Raw genomic sequence first — 18,440 nt, 5'->3', positions numbered from 1 at the left:
TTATATGTATATACACACATATATATATATATATATATATATATATATATATATATACATATATACATATCAAAATATCTATCTATATATATATATCTATCTATATATATATATATATATATATATATATATATATATACATGTATATGTGTATACTTTTTAAAATTTAATTTAAAGTTTATGTAGTAAATTAAATTTAAAAAAGTAATTTATTTTAATTTAGTGAATTTACACTCTCGTTCAGATGAAACTCATTCAAGTTTCCACAAACTGCAGATGTTGTGTTTTGTCAGAAGGTCCACTTCTCACCTTCCCTCTTCTTTATTTCACTCGTTTACATATTCACACCTTTTCTCTCCCATTATCGCAATTGTTTCTGTGATTTGTATCTCCATATGTTGCTTTCACGTTTAGTGCCCACACCTACGTGTATGTTTGTGTGTGTGTGTGTGTGTGTGTGTGTGTGTGTGAGCAGTGTTAAAAGACTTTCTGAATGCTGCGTTTTCCACCCAAAGATGAACAATTCACCAAGCGGCTTATTAGAGCAATTCATCAAATCAGCAGTCAGTGCTGATTAAATCAACTCGGTAATAAATGGAATGATCTAAAGCCTTCTGACGCCCAGAGTCCTCGCGGCTCACCTGCCCAGATTAGAAGGCAATTTATTCTGTTGCTTTCCAAAGAGATACTTTAATTGTGGGAGAGATGTGACTGTCACTCTGTTTGCCTGATGGCACGAACCGCGATATCTTGATGAAGAATCTCTGCGCAATACTTTGGCCCCATAATGTAGAAGAACTACCTTCCTGTAACCCGGTGGCATCGCTAGGCCCAGTTTATGAGCTATTCCCCTAAATAATTCATTTTCCCTCTTCTGACTGATTTATAATGCAATGCCATGATAAACACTCCAGAATTCCTCCACAAATGTGATAAGTGCATGTGCTAGGACCCAACGGACACTGCCATGCTGCAGAATGTGTGACCTTTTTCCCCCAAGATGGTGAGAAACGCTGAGTTTTATTTTCAGAGTGCATCGGTACACCAAAACTCTGCTACCGATGGAGGATTGCAGCCAAACACGAGCCGTGGACAGAAAAGTTTGACGAACACTGACACTTAAAAGCTAAATACCTAGGAATATGTTTCTTACATCTTTTAAATCTGTTCCATTATTTTTTTCCCTACCTAATGAAAATCCCAGTGGTAATAATGACTTCATTTTTCTTGATGGGTTAAATAACCATATAAGAATATCCTAAATCAACCAACTGATCCAACCTTATTAACACATAACCAACAATAACACCACACAAACCAACCATAACAACACAAACCCAACACCAAACCAACAATAACACCACAAATTCCTCACAAAACCATCCGTGCCAACACAAATGCAACATAAAACCAACCCTACTCACACAACACCAGCATAAAACCAACAATATCAGCAAAATAACATCTTAAAGAAACACACCAACACAAATTCAACAAAGAATACCATCACAGTGCCAGCATCAAACCAACCATACCATCACACAACCAATATAAAACTCATAAACAAGCAAAATAAACGTCATGATTTTGACTCGGTCCACAAATATGATGAAAAGTTATATTATAGTTATTATAGTTAACATTATATTTAGAAAATAAAATATGTAAAACCATAACAACGATACAACAGGCTCAAACCTCCGACCACATGTTCAACCTTTATTGAAATGATGTCGACGTCATCAGTGCACAAAAGGCATGTGAACAAACTTACATATTTTAGCTCTCACAGGATATTTTTCTTTGTGCGTTTGATAAAAGGTCATTCGATCTGTGCTTTTAAAAAGAAAAAATACCAAAGGTCACACAATTGCCATACGCCGTGTAGCGGCACCATGTGTTTGATTCATTTCACACCGTTCGCCACATAATCGACCTCCCGACGGACTAAATTAGCTGCTACCTTCGGTTGGAATGTGGATGAGCCGGCCCGTACGGGATACTTATGCTAATGCACATGCGCCTCACTTTCCATGTTTCTATTCGTGCACGGGGGTGCGTTTGATATACGGCGCTCGCTCAGTCCCACCTTTTGTGTGATTGTGTATCAGTAAGTGAAAGTGGCGAACGTTGGCGAAAAGCAACTCTCGGCAAGCATCAGATGGCTCGTGATGAATAGTCAATTAACTTTAAACTTGTTCCAGGAATGACCAGTGAGCGAGGGAGGAGAGGGGGCCGGCTGTTGGAGAGAAGAGAAGGAGAGAGAAAAAAAAAGGCATCCATTATCTAGCAGCTAATTATCTAACCACTGCCATTCCCATCCTCGAGATAGCTATGTGATTAAAGGGTTTGGTCAATCAAATAGATAACAGGGATTAGAACTGGGAGGACGGGAGAGCCAGAGAGAGAGAGAGAGAGGGGAAGCAACAACATGAGCCAGAGGAGGCTGTGTTTCACCCTTTTTAACAACAAACACAAAAACTGTACCGTGGCGATTTCTACTTTTACTCACTGTTATTTCCGGATGCGGCGCATCTGCTTTGATTTTACACAAGATGTTACTTTATATAACGTCAAATCAGATCTCAAGACACGTTTCCAATGGAGCAGGTTAAGACCGGCGCACTCTATGGTTTACAAAGACCTACATTTCCCAATTAGGGAGCACCGGGGTCACAGTGGCAGGAAAGAAACCTCTCCTCTAACGGGTAGACACCTCTCCTCTAACGGGTAGACACCTCTCCTCTAACGGGTAGAAACCTCTCCTCTAACGGGTAGACACCTCTCCTCTAGCGGGTAGACACCTCTCCTCTAACGGGTAGACACCTCTCCTCTAACGGGTAGAAACCTCTCCTCTAGCGGGTAGAAACCTCTCCTACCGGGTAGACACCTCTCCTCTAACGGGTAGACACCTCTCCTCTAGCGGGTAGAAACCTCTCCTAACGGGTAGACACCTCTCCTCTAGCGGGTAGAAACCTCTCCTCTAGCAGGTAGAAACCTCTCCTATCGGGTAGACACCTCTCCTCTAACGGGTAGACACCTCTCCTCTAGCGGGTAGAAACCTCTCCTACCGGGTAGACACCTCTCCTCTAACGGGTAGACACCTCTCCTCTAGCGGGTAGAAACCTCTCCTACCGGGTAGACACCTCTCCTCTAGCGGGTAAAAACCTCTCCTCTAGCGGGTAGAAACCTCTCCTACCGGGTAGACACCTCTCCTCTAACGGGTAGACACCTCTCCTCTAGCGGGTAGAAACCTCTCCTATCGGGTAGACACCTTTCCTCTAACGGGTAGACACCTCTCCTCTAGCGGGTAGAAACCTCTCCTACCGGGTAGACACCTCTCCTCTAACGGGTAGACACCTCTCCTCTAACGGGTAGACACCTCTCCTCTAGCGGGTAGAAACCTCTCCCAACGGGTAGACACCTCTCCTCTAACGGGTAGACACCTCTCCTCTAGCGGGTAGAAACCTCTCCCAACGGGTAGACACCTCTCCTCTAACGGGTAGACACCTCTCCTCTAACGGGTAGAAACCTCTAACAGGTAGACACCTCTCCTCTAACGGGTAGAAACCTCTCCTCTAGCGGGTAGAAACCTCTCCTAACGGGTAGACACCTCTCCTCTAACGGGTAGAAACCTCTCCTCTAACGGGTAGAAACCTCTAACAGGTAGACACCTCTCCTCTAACGGGTAGACACCTATCCTCTAACGGGTAGAAACCTCTCCTAACGGGTAGACACCTCTCCTCTAACGGGTAGAAACCTCTCCTAACGGGTAGAAACCTCTCCTCTAACGGGTAGAAACCTCTCCTCTAACGGGTAGAAACCTGTAACGGGTAGACACCTCTCCTCTAACGGGTAGAAACCTCTCCTCTAATGGGTAGAAAACTGTAACGGGTAGAAACCTCTCCTAACGGGTAGACACCTCTCCTCTAACGGGTAGAAACCTCTCCTCTAACGGGTAGACACCTCTCCTCTAGCGGGTAGAAACCTCTAACGGGTAGACACCTCTCCTCTAACGGGTAGACACCTCTCCTCTAACGGGTAGAAACCTCTAACGGGTAGACACCTCTCCTCTAACGGGTAGAAACCTCGGGCAGAACCTGAGACTAATCACTAAATCACTAAATACGCCCACCACATATTAGCTCAATGCTTATTACAGTCCTACAAATACAGATCAGTGAGTCATTTGCAGGCATTTGTTTATTTAAAGCGTCTTTGAGTGTTGTTACCACCTAGCTCACGGCTAGTAACAAAAAGGGAGGCCACACACTGATCTCACAAAACGCAACCTGTTTATTTCCACAACAACCCAAAAAGCTCCAAGCAGCACAGGACAAGGCTGGTGCAGCAGGCCCTGCTGAGTGGTAGCATCATGGAGAGAGAGAGAGACACGCCCCTTGGTGCCGCCTTTTATGCCCTCTCGGAGCTCCTCCCACCAGGAAGCCTTGTTAGGCCGGGGACCCAGCTGCAGAGAGAGAGGGTCGTCACAGTGTCTAGAAAAGCGCTATATAAATTCAAAGTATTATTATTATTATTATTTGTAGAAAATTGTAAGCCATTTTAAGTGAATATGCCTTTGTAAGATGTAATCTAGGGTTACGAAGGTTTCCTGATTTAGATCTGAAGTAAACATACATCAAGACATATTTATCTTCAATGCGACAGACACATGGGTGAATAATCAAAAACACCCGGTCTTCTGTAATAACTCTGCAGTCCAGAAAATCGGCCAAAAGAAAATCTCATTATTGCACCTTTCATCACACTGTTATGAGAATATTACAAGTTGGTGGCTCTGATTCTGCTGTCAGGTGCCATTACATTTTTGCAGAAGAAGAGGGAACAATGAGCAGAGTTAATTAAAACAGCGCCAGTCAAACTTCAAACGATGGAAACAATTCCATGATCTTCTTTTTTCTGCATGCACAATTTAAAAAGAAGTGTGAATAAGAACAGGTTAATGATTTCAGGAGAATTGAGAAAAGAGAGAATGAACATATATATATATATATAGTATATATAATATATATATATATATATATATATATATATATATATATATATATACAGTATATATTATATATACTATCACGGAGAGAATAAGTGTGTGCATGTGTGTGAGATGGATCCTCTCAGATCACTTGGCAGCTCAGGGAGGCTGATTTAATCTCCGCTCAGCGGGGCTTTGTGATTGGTTAGTCCCTGGAGGGCTTCAACCAATGGGGACATGAAAGGTCAGATTAGAATTTAAATTGTGTGACAACCAACCAAGACGTCAGCTTCGCACAACAAACACGGTTCCTTCAACTCGTGTACAAACACAAACACTGTGTGCATGTAGGGAACATGAAATATTAATAACCAGTTTCACAGTTAATACGCATACAAACAATAAAATGGTCTTTGCTGGAAGGGGCGGAGGAATGTGAATAATCCGCAGGGGGGAACACCGCCCCCCCCCTATGCAGAAGCGCTGTCCTTTCCCCGTAGGACATTAATAGAGACATTCAACTTTGCCGTGGGCCTGGGGGGGGGGGGGGCGGGCGGGGGGGCGGGACATTATGTTTATCTCATTTACAATGATATAATGAACACCTATTGAAATCAGTCTCTCCGGGGGCAAAGTCACACATTGATCATTCCGAAATCGCGTGGAGAATTCACTGCGAGTCCTCGCATAGTTATACCCGGGCGCCACGCGGCGCCGAACGAGTCACTTTTTCAACCCGTCTGTGGTTCAACGGGCGAGAGAAGAAAAGAGGTTTACCGTTGGCGAGTGCACTCATCCCTTAAATTAGCACACACGCTGCTTTTAATAAGGCCGTTTTGTATTTTAATCTGGTACATTTGTGTTCTGATTTAATGCAGTTTGTGGGCGGATGATGTGTCAGTGGCTGACGCCGAAATATTATTCAGGTGAAAAAAGGGGGGGGGGGGGGATTCCAAGCGTGCAGATTAGCAGAGAGAAGATGGTTCTCTCCTTGGCCGACCTCTTGATTCTGACTGTATTCATGAAGAAAGTCACAGAAAACAGACCAGAAAAGTGGTACCCGGAGTTCCCTCTGATGCTGCAGCCCCAGTATCCGCTCCGGTCCTGACCCCCTTCACGTCCATCAGCAGGTGGCCATGCTAAACACAGGGATCACATGGCCCACACTGTACCGTCACACTGCGCTGCTGCATTCACAGATATATGTCACGACGTGCGAGTTGTTTTTTCGCCGCAAACTGGCACTTGAGTCAAATCGTGCTGCTTTTGTTTTTTGGAAGAAGACTAAAACCCAGAATATCCCCAAACAGGGACAGAGGCGTTTTCTTTTTATTAGTCCTGTAACGTTATCCCCACCGCTCATAGTCTCTTATCCAGTCATCCATCTTTCCCAGCTCGGCAGCTCCTTCCACCAGTAGAGACCTGACTGGCACGTGCTGTGCACCACAATGCATCGCATCAATATACCCTTGAGATTTTAAAATACCCTGGAAAACTGTAACATCACCCAAGCCTAAATTATAGCTGTGATCGTCCTGTGTGTCGGGTCAAAGTGTCTGCTGTGGAAAAAGGTATATATGGGTTGGATGTTAATGAGAGGCCTTAGCTAGTAAATATATGTATATTTATATGCAGGAGGATGGAAAACGTAAGAACAGCACCTGTTTAATAGAAGTCAATGCAGCCAATACTGCCTTTGTGAAGCATATGTGACGTCATATCTCTGTAGCCGTTTACACCATAGTATGTGGTCCTTTTTTTCTTTCTTTCTTCTTCTTCTTATTTTTTTTATTCCGCCCTCTCCCTGCATATGCGAGGTTCCAGTTTGCGTATCTGTTTCTTGATGGAGTAGCGCATGGTGATCAGTGGGAGCTGGTCACTGGGATGTGAAGGACACCAGTTGACCGGCCAGCTGCTGCTGCTGCTGCTTCTGTTTTCCATTACAGTGGGAAAAGACAGAGAGAGAGAGAACAAGCAGAAAATGTTTTCTATGATTGCTCAGGCACACCATTTAATACCATCACCAACAAACCCCATTATACGTCTCTCTGAAAGAAAAGAGAAGAAGAACGAAATGAAATAAAGAGCGGGCGCTGCGGTCATTCCGAAGCTGCAGACCGAGCGTGACTTCTTACCGTCGCAATGAAAACAGTTAAAGGCCGCCGCTCTTCGTGTGAGAACTCGGTGGCCCGATTCCACTCCAGTTCAACCGTGCCGATGTATGTTTCCGCTTGTTGTTTGTTGTTGATTAAGATTACGGCGCTTCTCCCTGAAAATATTAACATTAGCATGCAAAAAAAAAAAAAAGCAATCGCTCGTAAATGGTTACAAACCGACCCGCCCTCGATAGAAAATTAAAGAAATCCACGAGATGGAAAGAATGACCTTCCTTTCCGAGACTAAGAAAGGACAAATACATAGCAAGATGGACAAAATGGACCAAACATATGTCAGAATAAGGACATTGGCAGGTGATTCGCCCTCCCTAACCACACCAGATTGTTGGCTCTAGAGGCTCATTATCTCATAAAAAGACAAGCACTATTCGTAAGATGTAAGTATAAGAAACCCTGTGACTAGAACTCTTTGAATCTATTTTTTATATCTGATGGTTGGACCGAATTTATGGTTAATTCTTCCTTATGGCCAGACTTGGCCACATGCATGCTTCATTTCTTTTATCCTTCCTTACTTTCACAGGCTTTATTTCTTTTAAGATACCTTCTTATTGTAGCTGCAGAACGTGGCGCCACGGTGCTGTCAGTCGGCAACAAGCTGGTGATATCTGATGGTTCCTCCCCTACGAGTTGTTTAATCAGAATATTCAGTCTTGACTTTAATTCAGTAATCATAACATTAAGCCAATTATCTCAGTAACTCTGTGATGGATATAATTAAGACATTAATGCCAGTCAACTTGAAAACTAAAACTTAATAAAGGAAGAGAAAAGCGGAGAGACGAGAGATGGAAAAGGTAAAGCAAATAGACTGTGGACCCTGAACGGATGCTCACTAATTGAGACAAATGAACAAAAGCAGATAGGTGTGTAAGAGGGACACAGTAAATGTATCTAGTCCATCTTTTGCCCTTTTACAGGTTATTTTTCTCTTTTTATTTAAATCCACATCCTGTTTTACTCATGCATAGCAATTTTGTGTGTGTGCGTGTGTGTGTGTGTATGTGTGTGTGTGAAGAACAATATAGAGAGCAGCACATCCCCATCTCCCTATTCTCATACATTGAGAATCTATAAATCACGTATGGCAAACCTCATTGTTAAATGAGGTTATACAATAGAAGTCGTTGGCTTCTTCCATTTATTCTGCGTGTCACACACTAATACTACAGGGAGTTCTTTCCTAAGTATTATACAGAGCAAAAAAAATGACTTTATGCTACCAGAAAAATCACTGTCTCTTCGCCTAGTAGTTACCAAGCGTTCCTGGTCATTTCTCTCTTGAATTGATGTTCTCTCTAAACAATAACTGTTGTGGATAGTGGCAAAATGCGGCAGTAGCCCAGCAAGTACTGGTTTGTTCCAAAATAACTTATAACTTAATGGAGGCTAAGTATTATTGTGTTCATCAATTTAACAGTTTTTATTACACTCAACATACTTTAAATGTATTACGTACACCAACAATGCTCCGTTGTGAATATCATTTCTGTGTATCATCTTCAGTCCCCCCCCCCCTTCTTTTGGAGTATTTCAACATATACAATTTTCATTAATTGCAGATTAAATGATGTTTTGGGCTCTGTACGCAACACCCTGGAGCTTCATGTTCTTTTTCGTACAATAGCGAACTTTACTCAAAGACCATTGGTCGGAAAGACGTCACTCCAAGTGAGGTTCCAAGTGCTCGCCGGCCAAAAAGTGGACGGAACACCGTTAGTTATCTCAAAGTAAGGGTTTGAATAGGGGGCTTAAAAAAGGCTAAATGGTTGAGATAAATAAGCAGTAAAACCCGAACATTTCATTTTTCTCAGTGAGGGCCTTTCCATAATGGTGTCGGACACTTGTAATATTAATCTGAGGCACTTATCGTGGCTGTAGTCTCACACGACACTGGACCAGCTTCCACAACTGTTGTCCCCAGGAGACAAAAGGTATGGGTGCGTGTTTAAAGAACTGCGGCGTTGGCCTTTACTGTTGCCAACCGAGCGGCGAGGGTTTCTCACAAACCCTCTGAATGCCCTTTGCTCTCGAACGAGAGCCATCAATCTCCAGTTGCCGCATCGACTCGGAAAAACAACTCTGAAGCAAACTTTTTCCTACTCTCACAAAGCCCACAGCTTCCCGTGCCGTGTTCATAAATATAATCTCCCGGCTTCTCTGACTCCCTCTCAACTGTCCCTTTCAGCCCTCCCCGGGTACCTCTCAGATCGGAATTAACTGTTGCCCATATGCCCTTCTCACGAGCCTTGGGGCCAATTCACTTTGGGTTCCTGCCCATCACTCCTCTCTCTCCTCGGCTGCCGGCTCTCACCACCTCCCTGGCCCTGCTGTTCGGTCCCACCTCCTCCTTCCTCCTCCTCAGCGGCAGAGACGCTGACATCCTGAGAACTCGAGCTACCGGCCTCTCGCTGGACTTCCCACGACTGATTTGATTGACTTCTTCAGGTGTACTGATCCATGCGGGGACCCTGGCCACGCCCCTCCGCACCTGCTCCCGAGCTAACTCCACTTCCTGTTGGTGTAAATGTTTGGAAAAAAAGAGCTCAAACATTTGGTATGTAGTATGAATGCAAACTTGACGCAATTCATATGCATTATACACAAATATGATAGTTTACTACTTTATGTACAAAATATGCTTTTATTTTCAATGCCTTGCTCTGGATTATCTTCCAGGAAGCTTTTTCCTTTCTTTTCTTTTTTTTTTTTTACAACATTACTTACACGCATCATGATTAAGCACAGATCTGACTTATTTTTTTCCTTTCCCTGTTCTTTCCAGTGTCGGCCATGGTCAGTATGTGTAACTTGCTGGTGCACTGCAGTGATGTTCATACTGTGAAGCCTTGATCTCTGCTCCTGTACAAAAGGATTTTGTGCACTGACCTTGTCAGTGGCGCAGTACATATTGGGGAAACACCCCGTGGCTGTGTGGCTGTGATAGAACTACTGATCTGGGGTCAAAAGATACCGACGTGGGCCTTGAATTACTGCGGCGACACAGTGTGCAGAACTCTCTCGTGGAACCGCAGGACGAAGACTCAAAAAACATAGAAATGTGCCGATTTCACGCTTTTCTGTGAATAAAAGTGGGGAGCCTTAGCTGACCGTGAGAACTCGGCTCTCACAAGGTTTTTTTTTTACACACTTTCAGGCATTTGCCAAAAAAGTGTTTTTTTGGGGGGGGGGTTATTTAATTGTCCTTGTGCTTTTGATTTCAGACACACTCTCACTTAATGAGAAATTGAACTTTCAGTCTGCAGAGTGAAGTGATCTCACTTTATTCAGAGGTACTGCAGCATGTACAATGACAAAAAAATAATTTTAGCATGCTGTACAATAATTAGCTGTTTGGACTTCCACACACTCGCCTGCGGCTGTTGCCGAAGCCGGTCCCCGTCCATCGCGCGATTTAATTTTTGATCTGCATTGACAGACAATTATTCTGCACTCTGAGATGAGTGCTGAACTGTTTTGAAGAAGCGTTGTGATTGGTTAATGAGTCGGAAAGAGAAAGCTTCTTGATCTCATTTCCAGTGCTTAATTAACCTTGGAGTTGGAGATTTCCCCCCGGTGCCGGGGACAAGGCACGGTAACCTCTCTCGCTCTCTCACTCTCTCTCACTCTCTCTATCTATCTCCCTCTCGCTTGTGCTGCTCTCGCCTGCAATGACAAAAGGATGCTTTGCTCTCCACTTGTGTCCTTCTTGAGGCAACAACCCTTTATTGACTGATTTATGAGTGCAAAATATGCATATGCAGTACTTCCATGTGCACAGATGTCCAGTGTGTCTGTGCATTGTGCTCGCATATATCTTCTCTTTCTGGAAAAGAAATGATATAAATAGCACCACTGCTCCTCCCAACCGCCCCCCCCGGGCCAGCCCACTTCTGTGGCCCCGGGGGTGTGAACCCAGTTCTGACAGAAGTGATCTCTGTTTCCCCCTCGCCCCCCCCCTCTGTCCGTCTGCACCCTTGGGCCCGCAGAGACTTGCCCGACACCGAGCCTCCGCAGCCGGCTTCGCACCGGGCCAGTATGTCTCGTCTCCCGCCCTCCTTACCGTCGTCTCCTATATTCTCCCGTCTCTCCTTCCCTCCTTCCCTCCTTCCCTCCTTCCCTCCTTCCCTCCCTCACTCTCTCCCTCCCATCTGGCCCTCTCTACTCTATCCTTTCCTCTCCAGTATTGCAGTTCCAACAAGTCATTTCTTTCTTATTGTGGTCTCAAATGTAAGTCAAAAGTTTGACCAAAGTTGGTTGAAGAAGGACGAATACGAAGAATCCCTTGTCATGTTGAATTATTATTGAACATTGTTTATTGGTAAATAACAGATGTGCTCAGAATATGATCTAACATTAGATGGATCCATTATTGTTGGTATTGATCCTTTTGATGCTAGTATCAATGTCCAGAGCAACTCCAATCCTTTTTCTTGTTGCTTTGTTGGCTGGCATCGATCCCTCTATCCTCTCTTTCTTCTTTCTCTCTTTCTCCTTTCTCCTTTCTCTCTCCTCTCTTTCTCCTTTCTCTCTCCTCTCTTTCTCCTTTCTCTCTCCTCTCTTTCTCCTTTCGATCCCTCTCTCCTCTCTTTCTCCTTTCTCTCTCCTCTCTTCTTTCGGTCCCTCTCTCCTCTCTTTCGATCCTTCTCTCCTCTCTTTTTCCTTTCATCCCTCGCTCCTCTCTTCCTCCTATCGTCCCTCGCTCCTCTCTTTCTCTCTTCGCTCCCTCTCTCCTCTCTTTCTCCTTTCGTCCCTCTCTCCTCTCTCCTGCTCTTCTGCCAGGTGAGCCGGTGCCTTGTGCGCACCTGTGCCCCCCCCCCCCCCCCCCCGCCCACCATCCCCCTCGCTGTTACCTCCAGATTAATGCCGGGTAATTTGCAGCTCGCCTCGAACCTCCGTGTTCCTCCTCCCCTCTCTTCCAGGTGAGAGAACCACATTTCCCCCCCATTTCTTTTTTTTTCCAGCCACTTGAGTTGAGCTCTGTTGTAACCCCCCCCCCCCCCCCCCCCCCCCCATACACACACACACACACACACACACACACACACACAACTGTCAAGTAAGCTATTCTCCCTATTCATCTTTGCCCCCTTCTTCTGTCTCTCCTCCCTGCCCCCCCATCCCCATCAGATACAGAGCCATATGGCCGGGTGCGGCCCAGGCCTGCCCAGCTCTCAGCCTCGTTTAAATTCACTGCCTGCGGGTCACTGTGCCTCTGCGGTGGGAGGACAGACACGGCACGGAGGAAGTAAAGTAAAGGCCCTGGCGATGCGAGGAGACGGGGACGAGAAAGGGAGGGGGCAACTTCAATAGGTGAAAAATGCAGCCGGGAAATTCTTAATCGTGGTTTAAACATAAAATGTGAACACATTCTGCGTGTTAAAAATGAAACAAAAGGCGGAGTCATATGGCTGACACAGGTGGTGGTTTGACATTGAAATAATGAAGCGCAGAGTAAAAGTGGGCGGGTACATTTGTATTCATTTGGATGACCTAGATTTCAGGTCCGAATATATGGGAAAGTTTTGGAATTGCCAGTGAAATATTCATTTGCAGCAGGAGGGTTTTCTTTTTACCGTGGGCACAAATCGCTAACGTCAAATACATTGCTGATGCCTGTGGGACTGTATGAAAAAGATTTGTGTTTGGTGGAGAATCAATCTGAATCTATTTAATTTGATAGGAAAGCAAGGTTGTCCCCAGCATTATCTTTATGGCTGAATCTACTTTATATTATAAATAGTAAATCTCACAAGGGAAGATGGAAATGACATAGAAATACGGGATGAGAAAAAGCTAAAAGACCCTCCCCATCCGTCCCCAAAAAAAGTCAGACTACCTTCCTCCACATAAAAAACGAAGTACAAAGCCTCCGCCCTCTAATAACTTCTTTCCTTACCTTACCTGAAGTGGTTGCAGTGCAGTGGTGTTGCAGCTTTCTGTGCATGGATGAAATGCAGATCAAGGATGGTACTTTAAGACGGAGGAAGAAAAGAAAAAAGGGACGAATCGGCTCAAAGGAGAGGGATAACTGTGGAGGGTAGTCGAGGAGGAGAGAATTAGGCAAAACCCAGCAGGAATCAGAGGAGACGAGTTTAGAAGGAGTGGATCTCAGCGGCAGGTTGGGGAGGACAGGAGAAGCCTGGGAGAGGAGGTGTGCAGCAAAACAGCGGGCATTAAAGGAGGAGAGGTGTGAAATTGAAACTAATAAATCCAGAACAGATTCCCAGTTGTGGGAGCACATGGCCTCGCTCGTGTTCTCTTTTTAATTGGATCCGGGCCTTTTGTTGTCGAGGAGATGCGTTCGTGTTCAGCGACACCGCAACATGAACAATTTTAAGATGACATCACATTTCACATTTACATTTACCCTCAGAACGGCAACAATTATGACAACATCCCGCATATTGAAATCCAAACCACCAAAAAAGTATGCTAATTCCTATTTGAGCCTTTTTGTGTTCTCTCATCTCATTTGTTTGTTTCTGGACCAATTAGGAATGACGGTTAATAACCCTTCTTTCTAATTTAACTCACTACATTCAAATAGCACAACAAGTGTGAGTTCAACCAGCTGCTCTTGAAGTACGTGCATAACATTTCAAGAAAACTCAAAGTGGTTTATTAACAGTATTTCGGTAGTTTATTAAAGTTAAGTGTGGCGCATAAAAAATCTGACCGGTCATTACTAGCTGACGCAACTGGTTATAAAGTCCGAAAGCTATCAATAACTTATTGAGTGTATAAGATTATAATAATGAGACACATCTATCAGAATAATGCATTAATGTCGCTGCTGTATATCTTGACAATGCAGAGGATTTATTTTGGGCAGCATTGTAAGCGGGGAAATGCATTTTGTGCTGCTTGAAAATGTCATCACTTTGACAACGTCAATTTTTTTTGGGACCCAGATGATGTATGAACGCCGCGCGGCAACATGGCACACGCTAAGTGAATGAGAAGCAGCGTGTGGACATATTTCTCCACGCATCCACCCCAGATCTTGAATACCAATCACCGACTCAACCCCCTTACCCCCCCCACCCACCCCCTGCCTCTAGTGTCAGCGAAGTCTGGCGCTAAAATTCTAAAATAATCTTAGCGCTATGCTTGTTTATATTCCCCCATCTGGTGATCTCTTTAAAAAGATCTGATAAACGATGGCCGGGCCAACCACTGACAGTGGGCTCTGGGCGGCATACATCAGAGTCCAAAGCCCCCTCTTCTTCTTTATAGGAGGCTATTAGAACAAGATCCCAGGCAACAAACCATACATAGCAAATGTGCCTCTTTAGTAATATGATAATTTCTAAAAAAAGGCACAGAATGAGACCGAGTTAAAATCCTGCAGAATTCCCCCACATACTTTGCGCTTAATAGATGGTGTGCCTCGTGCCAGGACCGCACCAAATGTGGGAACTCCCGGGGACGATGGAGTGAAGGCCATCCTCGGCTCGACAGCTGTTAATGACGAAGGAAAAATACCGCGGGGTCAATTTTAGCAAAGAGAGGATTAGGGGAGCTTCATGGCGTACGGGAGGAGAAGCCGATCGAGAGTGGAACAAAAAAAATAAATACACGTGACTGAGCTCTCCTGTGCCTATCGAACCTCTGTGGAGCGAGGATGTGGCACAAGCAACGGCGGCGCCATTGTTCCCAGCGTGCGTCACACTCGGAGCTGATTGGTCTGTGCTATTTGGGTTGAGTTGTGTCTCGTTCCTTTCATATGAAACAACGATCTTTGTCTCCATCGTTCTCCTTCCATCGACGTCTCTTTCTCCTGCGCTATTAACACCGGCTTCCTGCTGAGCTGCCTATCTGAATGGATAAGAAACACACAAGACACACACACACAAAGCCTTGATGATCAAACACTCGGAAAACATTGATTAGGTTAAAATAAAAAAAAATAAAAACCGAAAAGCCTTGACTACAATCATCTTTGATGCCGTGCTTCATTCATCAGATGCTACTGATGAAGACAGTCTGCCTGTGTGTGTGTGTACACATGTCATCATGTGCACATTAATTCCCCTGTAACCACGGGGACTACGACAATCAGTATGTAGTTGGCTGATTTCACGTCAGCAGAGACGAGAACAGAGGAAACTTGTTCTTCTATTTTAGTAGATCTGTCATCAATCCTGTGGCAAGTTTTTTTCTTCCATCTTCAATTAAAAACACTTTGTGGTAATTGTCTCTAAAGTAACAAAACATGACCTTTAGTCAGCTTTAAACTCTAGATGGGTGTATTAACTGTCTAAATATGATAATAGAGGCATGAATAGTTAGTCTGTGGGTTTTTGTGAGCGGACGGACAGATTAAATGAGCTGTAGCTCAGCAGCCAATCACAAAACACAACGTCTCTGGATGACTTTGTCAACGCTCACGAGTTGACCTTGAGACTTTGAAAAGGAAGAAAAAAGGAGAGGATAAAAGAAAGAGAAATGTCTCTGTTGCGTTACATTGTCCATGGTGAGTGCGATAATGTTAAAGGAGCTGAATACTAAATACTAAATATGATAGTTTTTCAGTATTTCAAACTAATGACAGCCTCAGATGTACTTTGTGTTCAAGGCCTATTAGCAAATGTTGGCATGGTAACATGCATGTGTGTGTACTGTGAATGAGGATCTGTATTCAATACTGTGGAAATGCTTTTTTTGTGAGTACCCATTGAAATCATCACTTTCTACCTTGAGCCTACGATGACTTTTAAAGGTTAAGTCTCCGATTTGCTTTTAACATCCGGCCGTTTTGTCATCTACATTCACTTCATTGTGTGAAGCAGTTATAAATCCTTCACCCTCATTATCTATGAATTGAAACGAGGAACTCCGCTGCTCCTTTTATTTCTTCTTTCCCCCCATCGATGCGTGCCCTTTTCTGCCAAGATCACATGTCCAACATCATTATCACAACATTATGGGCGGTGGAGTGTCGGCTACAGGCGTGAGCGCACATACATTTGTACATGTGTGTTTACTATTGTACGTGTTTATCAAGAGGTTATGCAAACCTCTGCTCGCACGCTGCCGTTGCTTGATCCTCTCCGCGCTCGGCCGCGGTGCTCCTGGGGGTGATGAGACAGATCTGGAAAAGGCATTATCACCTTTCTGCCAAAGCAGAGGAATTCAATGAATTATTTACATTCCAGCAGGCGGGCCTCTAGAGCAGCTCAGAGACTGAACAACACAGGATCCCGATAGGGAGCCACGAGGCCATGGGGCCGGCTCAGGAATCTAGGGGGGGATCAGTGGGCGAGCCTGAAGTAGCGAGCGGGGGGGGGGGATTTAAATGGCACAAAAACAGAGAGGAGGTGTAGGATCACGGGAATGGAGCGCACCTTCATACATAGATGTGTTGAATGTTTGTGTGTTCATGTAAACATTTACAGAGGTATAACACACGTACATACGCACAAACATACACATACACACACACACACACACACACACACATTACCGATTCACGTTTCCTGCAAACACACACACCTAACACACATAGATAGATATCTAAGAATACATATAATAAGTCGCTGGATTCTGCACACGCTGATGCACACGCACACCCCCCGACCATCATCAATCTCAGGCTTCAGAGCCGTTGGCCCCTTGAGTCCGTGGCTCTGTTTTTGGCTCCCCGCAGGTAGGAGGTCTCCTGATTCTGCACATTAATGCAACACACATGAATGCAACACACATTAATGCAACACACTCCCCCCATTAAGAAGCCCATATCTGCCGCTGTCCCTTCAGCACCACAGAGTCCGCCTATAAAGCTAAATCCAATCTCTCCTCGTACACCACTGATGGTGAATCGAGTGGGCACCTCTTTTTTTATTTTTTTTATTTCAATAAGACATCAGATGTATTGTTTGTGACTGCGCCGTATTGTCATCTAAATGCAGACTGACTCCAGTGGAAGCATATTCCATATGTTTAAGGACCACACTCGACATCCCTGTGGGATTCTTCAAGGGGTTTCTTTTTCTTCCTGTGGGGGGTTTGCACTCTGCTGGCCTATCTCCAAAGCTCTCACAGCCAAAACAAATATGAGGAATTCAAATAGAAGGCCACGGAGGGAGTTTGAACTGTTTCCTATCGGAACGAAATAGAGAGAAGCATGCGATAAGCTGTTTGAGTTTGCACCAAAAAATCTCCCGTTAGTTTTTTGGTTTGTTTTCCGAGCCAAGCTTAAAAACAAGGTGACCTGCATTGTTGGCTCGGAGTAAAATCAGGACATGAAACGGCATCCAAATGTTTGTAAGAGGTACACTGAAGTCTATCTTGTGCCAAATGAATTTGAAGTAATTAAATGAAGCAGAGCAACAACAAAAAAAGAACGATTTGGAAATAGACTCGCTGCCAAGTTCATCAGGCGGCTACATTGTTGCTACGGGCAACATTTCAGTGTCCGTCCCCAACATGTAGCAACAGAAACACAGACGGGTACGAGCACACGTTCATGTTAATGAGGCAAGTGAACAAATACCATATGTGGAGTGGGAGGAAGAAATCAATTTCGAGGTACTTTTCCTAGGTAATTCCTTCAAATGCTATACTTCACAATATGTCAGTGGAAACACATGATAACGATGGCATTGTTACTGATATGAGGCCGTGCATATCCAATCAGATGCTTTCAAATGTTGTGCCTGATTAGACTGGCTCCGTTTTGGAGTACGCAAAGCTATGGATGTGCCAATAATCATTTAAAAAAATTTAACTGCGACAAAGGGTTTAGGACATTTGTTTGTCTCCACGATAATAACTTCTGCGTACACGTTATACAAAAAGCATCTTTCAGGACTTTGGGGGCTCTGTAATTTAACAGAGTTTAACAGACTATTATTTGTATTTTTACGTTGTCTTTCTGCTGCTTTGACTGAAGTACATGATCCTCTTCCACCCCTTAATATTGCAGTTTTTGCATTCCTGAACAAACCTCATAATACAGCAGTACACAAATATGTAATGTGTAATGGTTCAAAAGGTGTAGCCGTGTTCACTTCAAATTTTAAAATGGCACAGTTCAGTGCAGCAGGTGGCAACATTTATTTTAAAAGCCAAATGTTGTATTACACTTTGTATCTCTATTCTAACGTTGAAAGTAGCGCGTTAAATAAAGTAGGTTGTTAAATGTGCCACACACAGGGCCATTTAGGGAGCACATTAAAACTACCAAGCTTTCTTATTTCTTGGTGTTTAATGCTAACGTGTGCACGTTTTCTTCTCCTTAATGAGTGATATGAGGACAGTAATTC

The 18,440-nt window shown here is 44.1% G+C and overlaps 1 protein-coding gene across 1 annotated transcript in view; it reads right to left on the bottom strand.

The window, feature by feature from the left end:
- Window positions 1–9,430: 9,430 nt before the first annotated feature.
- Window positions 9,431–18,440, bottom strand: part of tafa5a (TAFA chemokine like family member 5a) — a 172,303-nt gene continuing 163,293 nt past the window's right edge. Inside the window, exon 4 of the mRNA XM_034526825.1 lies at window positions 9,431–9,685. Coding sequence (XP_034382716.1) covers window positions 9,431–9,685 — 255 coding nt within the window. The remainder of the gene's footprint in view (window positions 9,686–18,440) is intronic.

The sequence above is a fragment of the Cyclopterus lumpus genome, chromosome 23 (assembly GCF_009769545.1).
Source record: "Cyclopterus lumpus isolate fCycLum1 chromosome 23, fCycLum1.pri, whole genome shotgun sequence".
Classification (NCBI taxonomy): domain Eukaryota; kingdom Metazoa; phylum Chordata; class Actinopteri; order Perciformes; family Cyclopteridae; genus Cyclopterus; species Cyclopterus lumpus.
The sequence above is the reverse complement of the archived record's forward strand: the minus strand, read 5'-3'. Positions and strand labels throughout refer to the sequence as shown.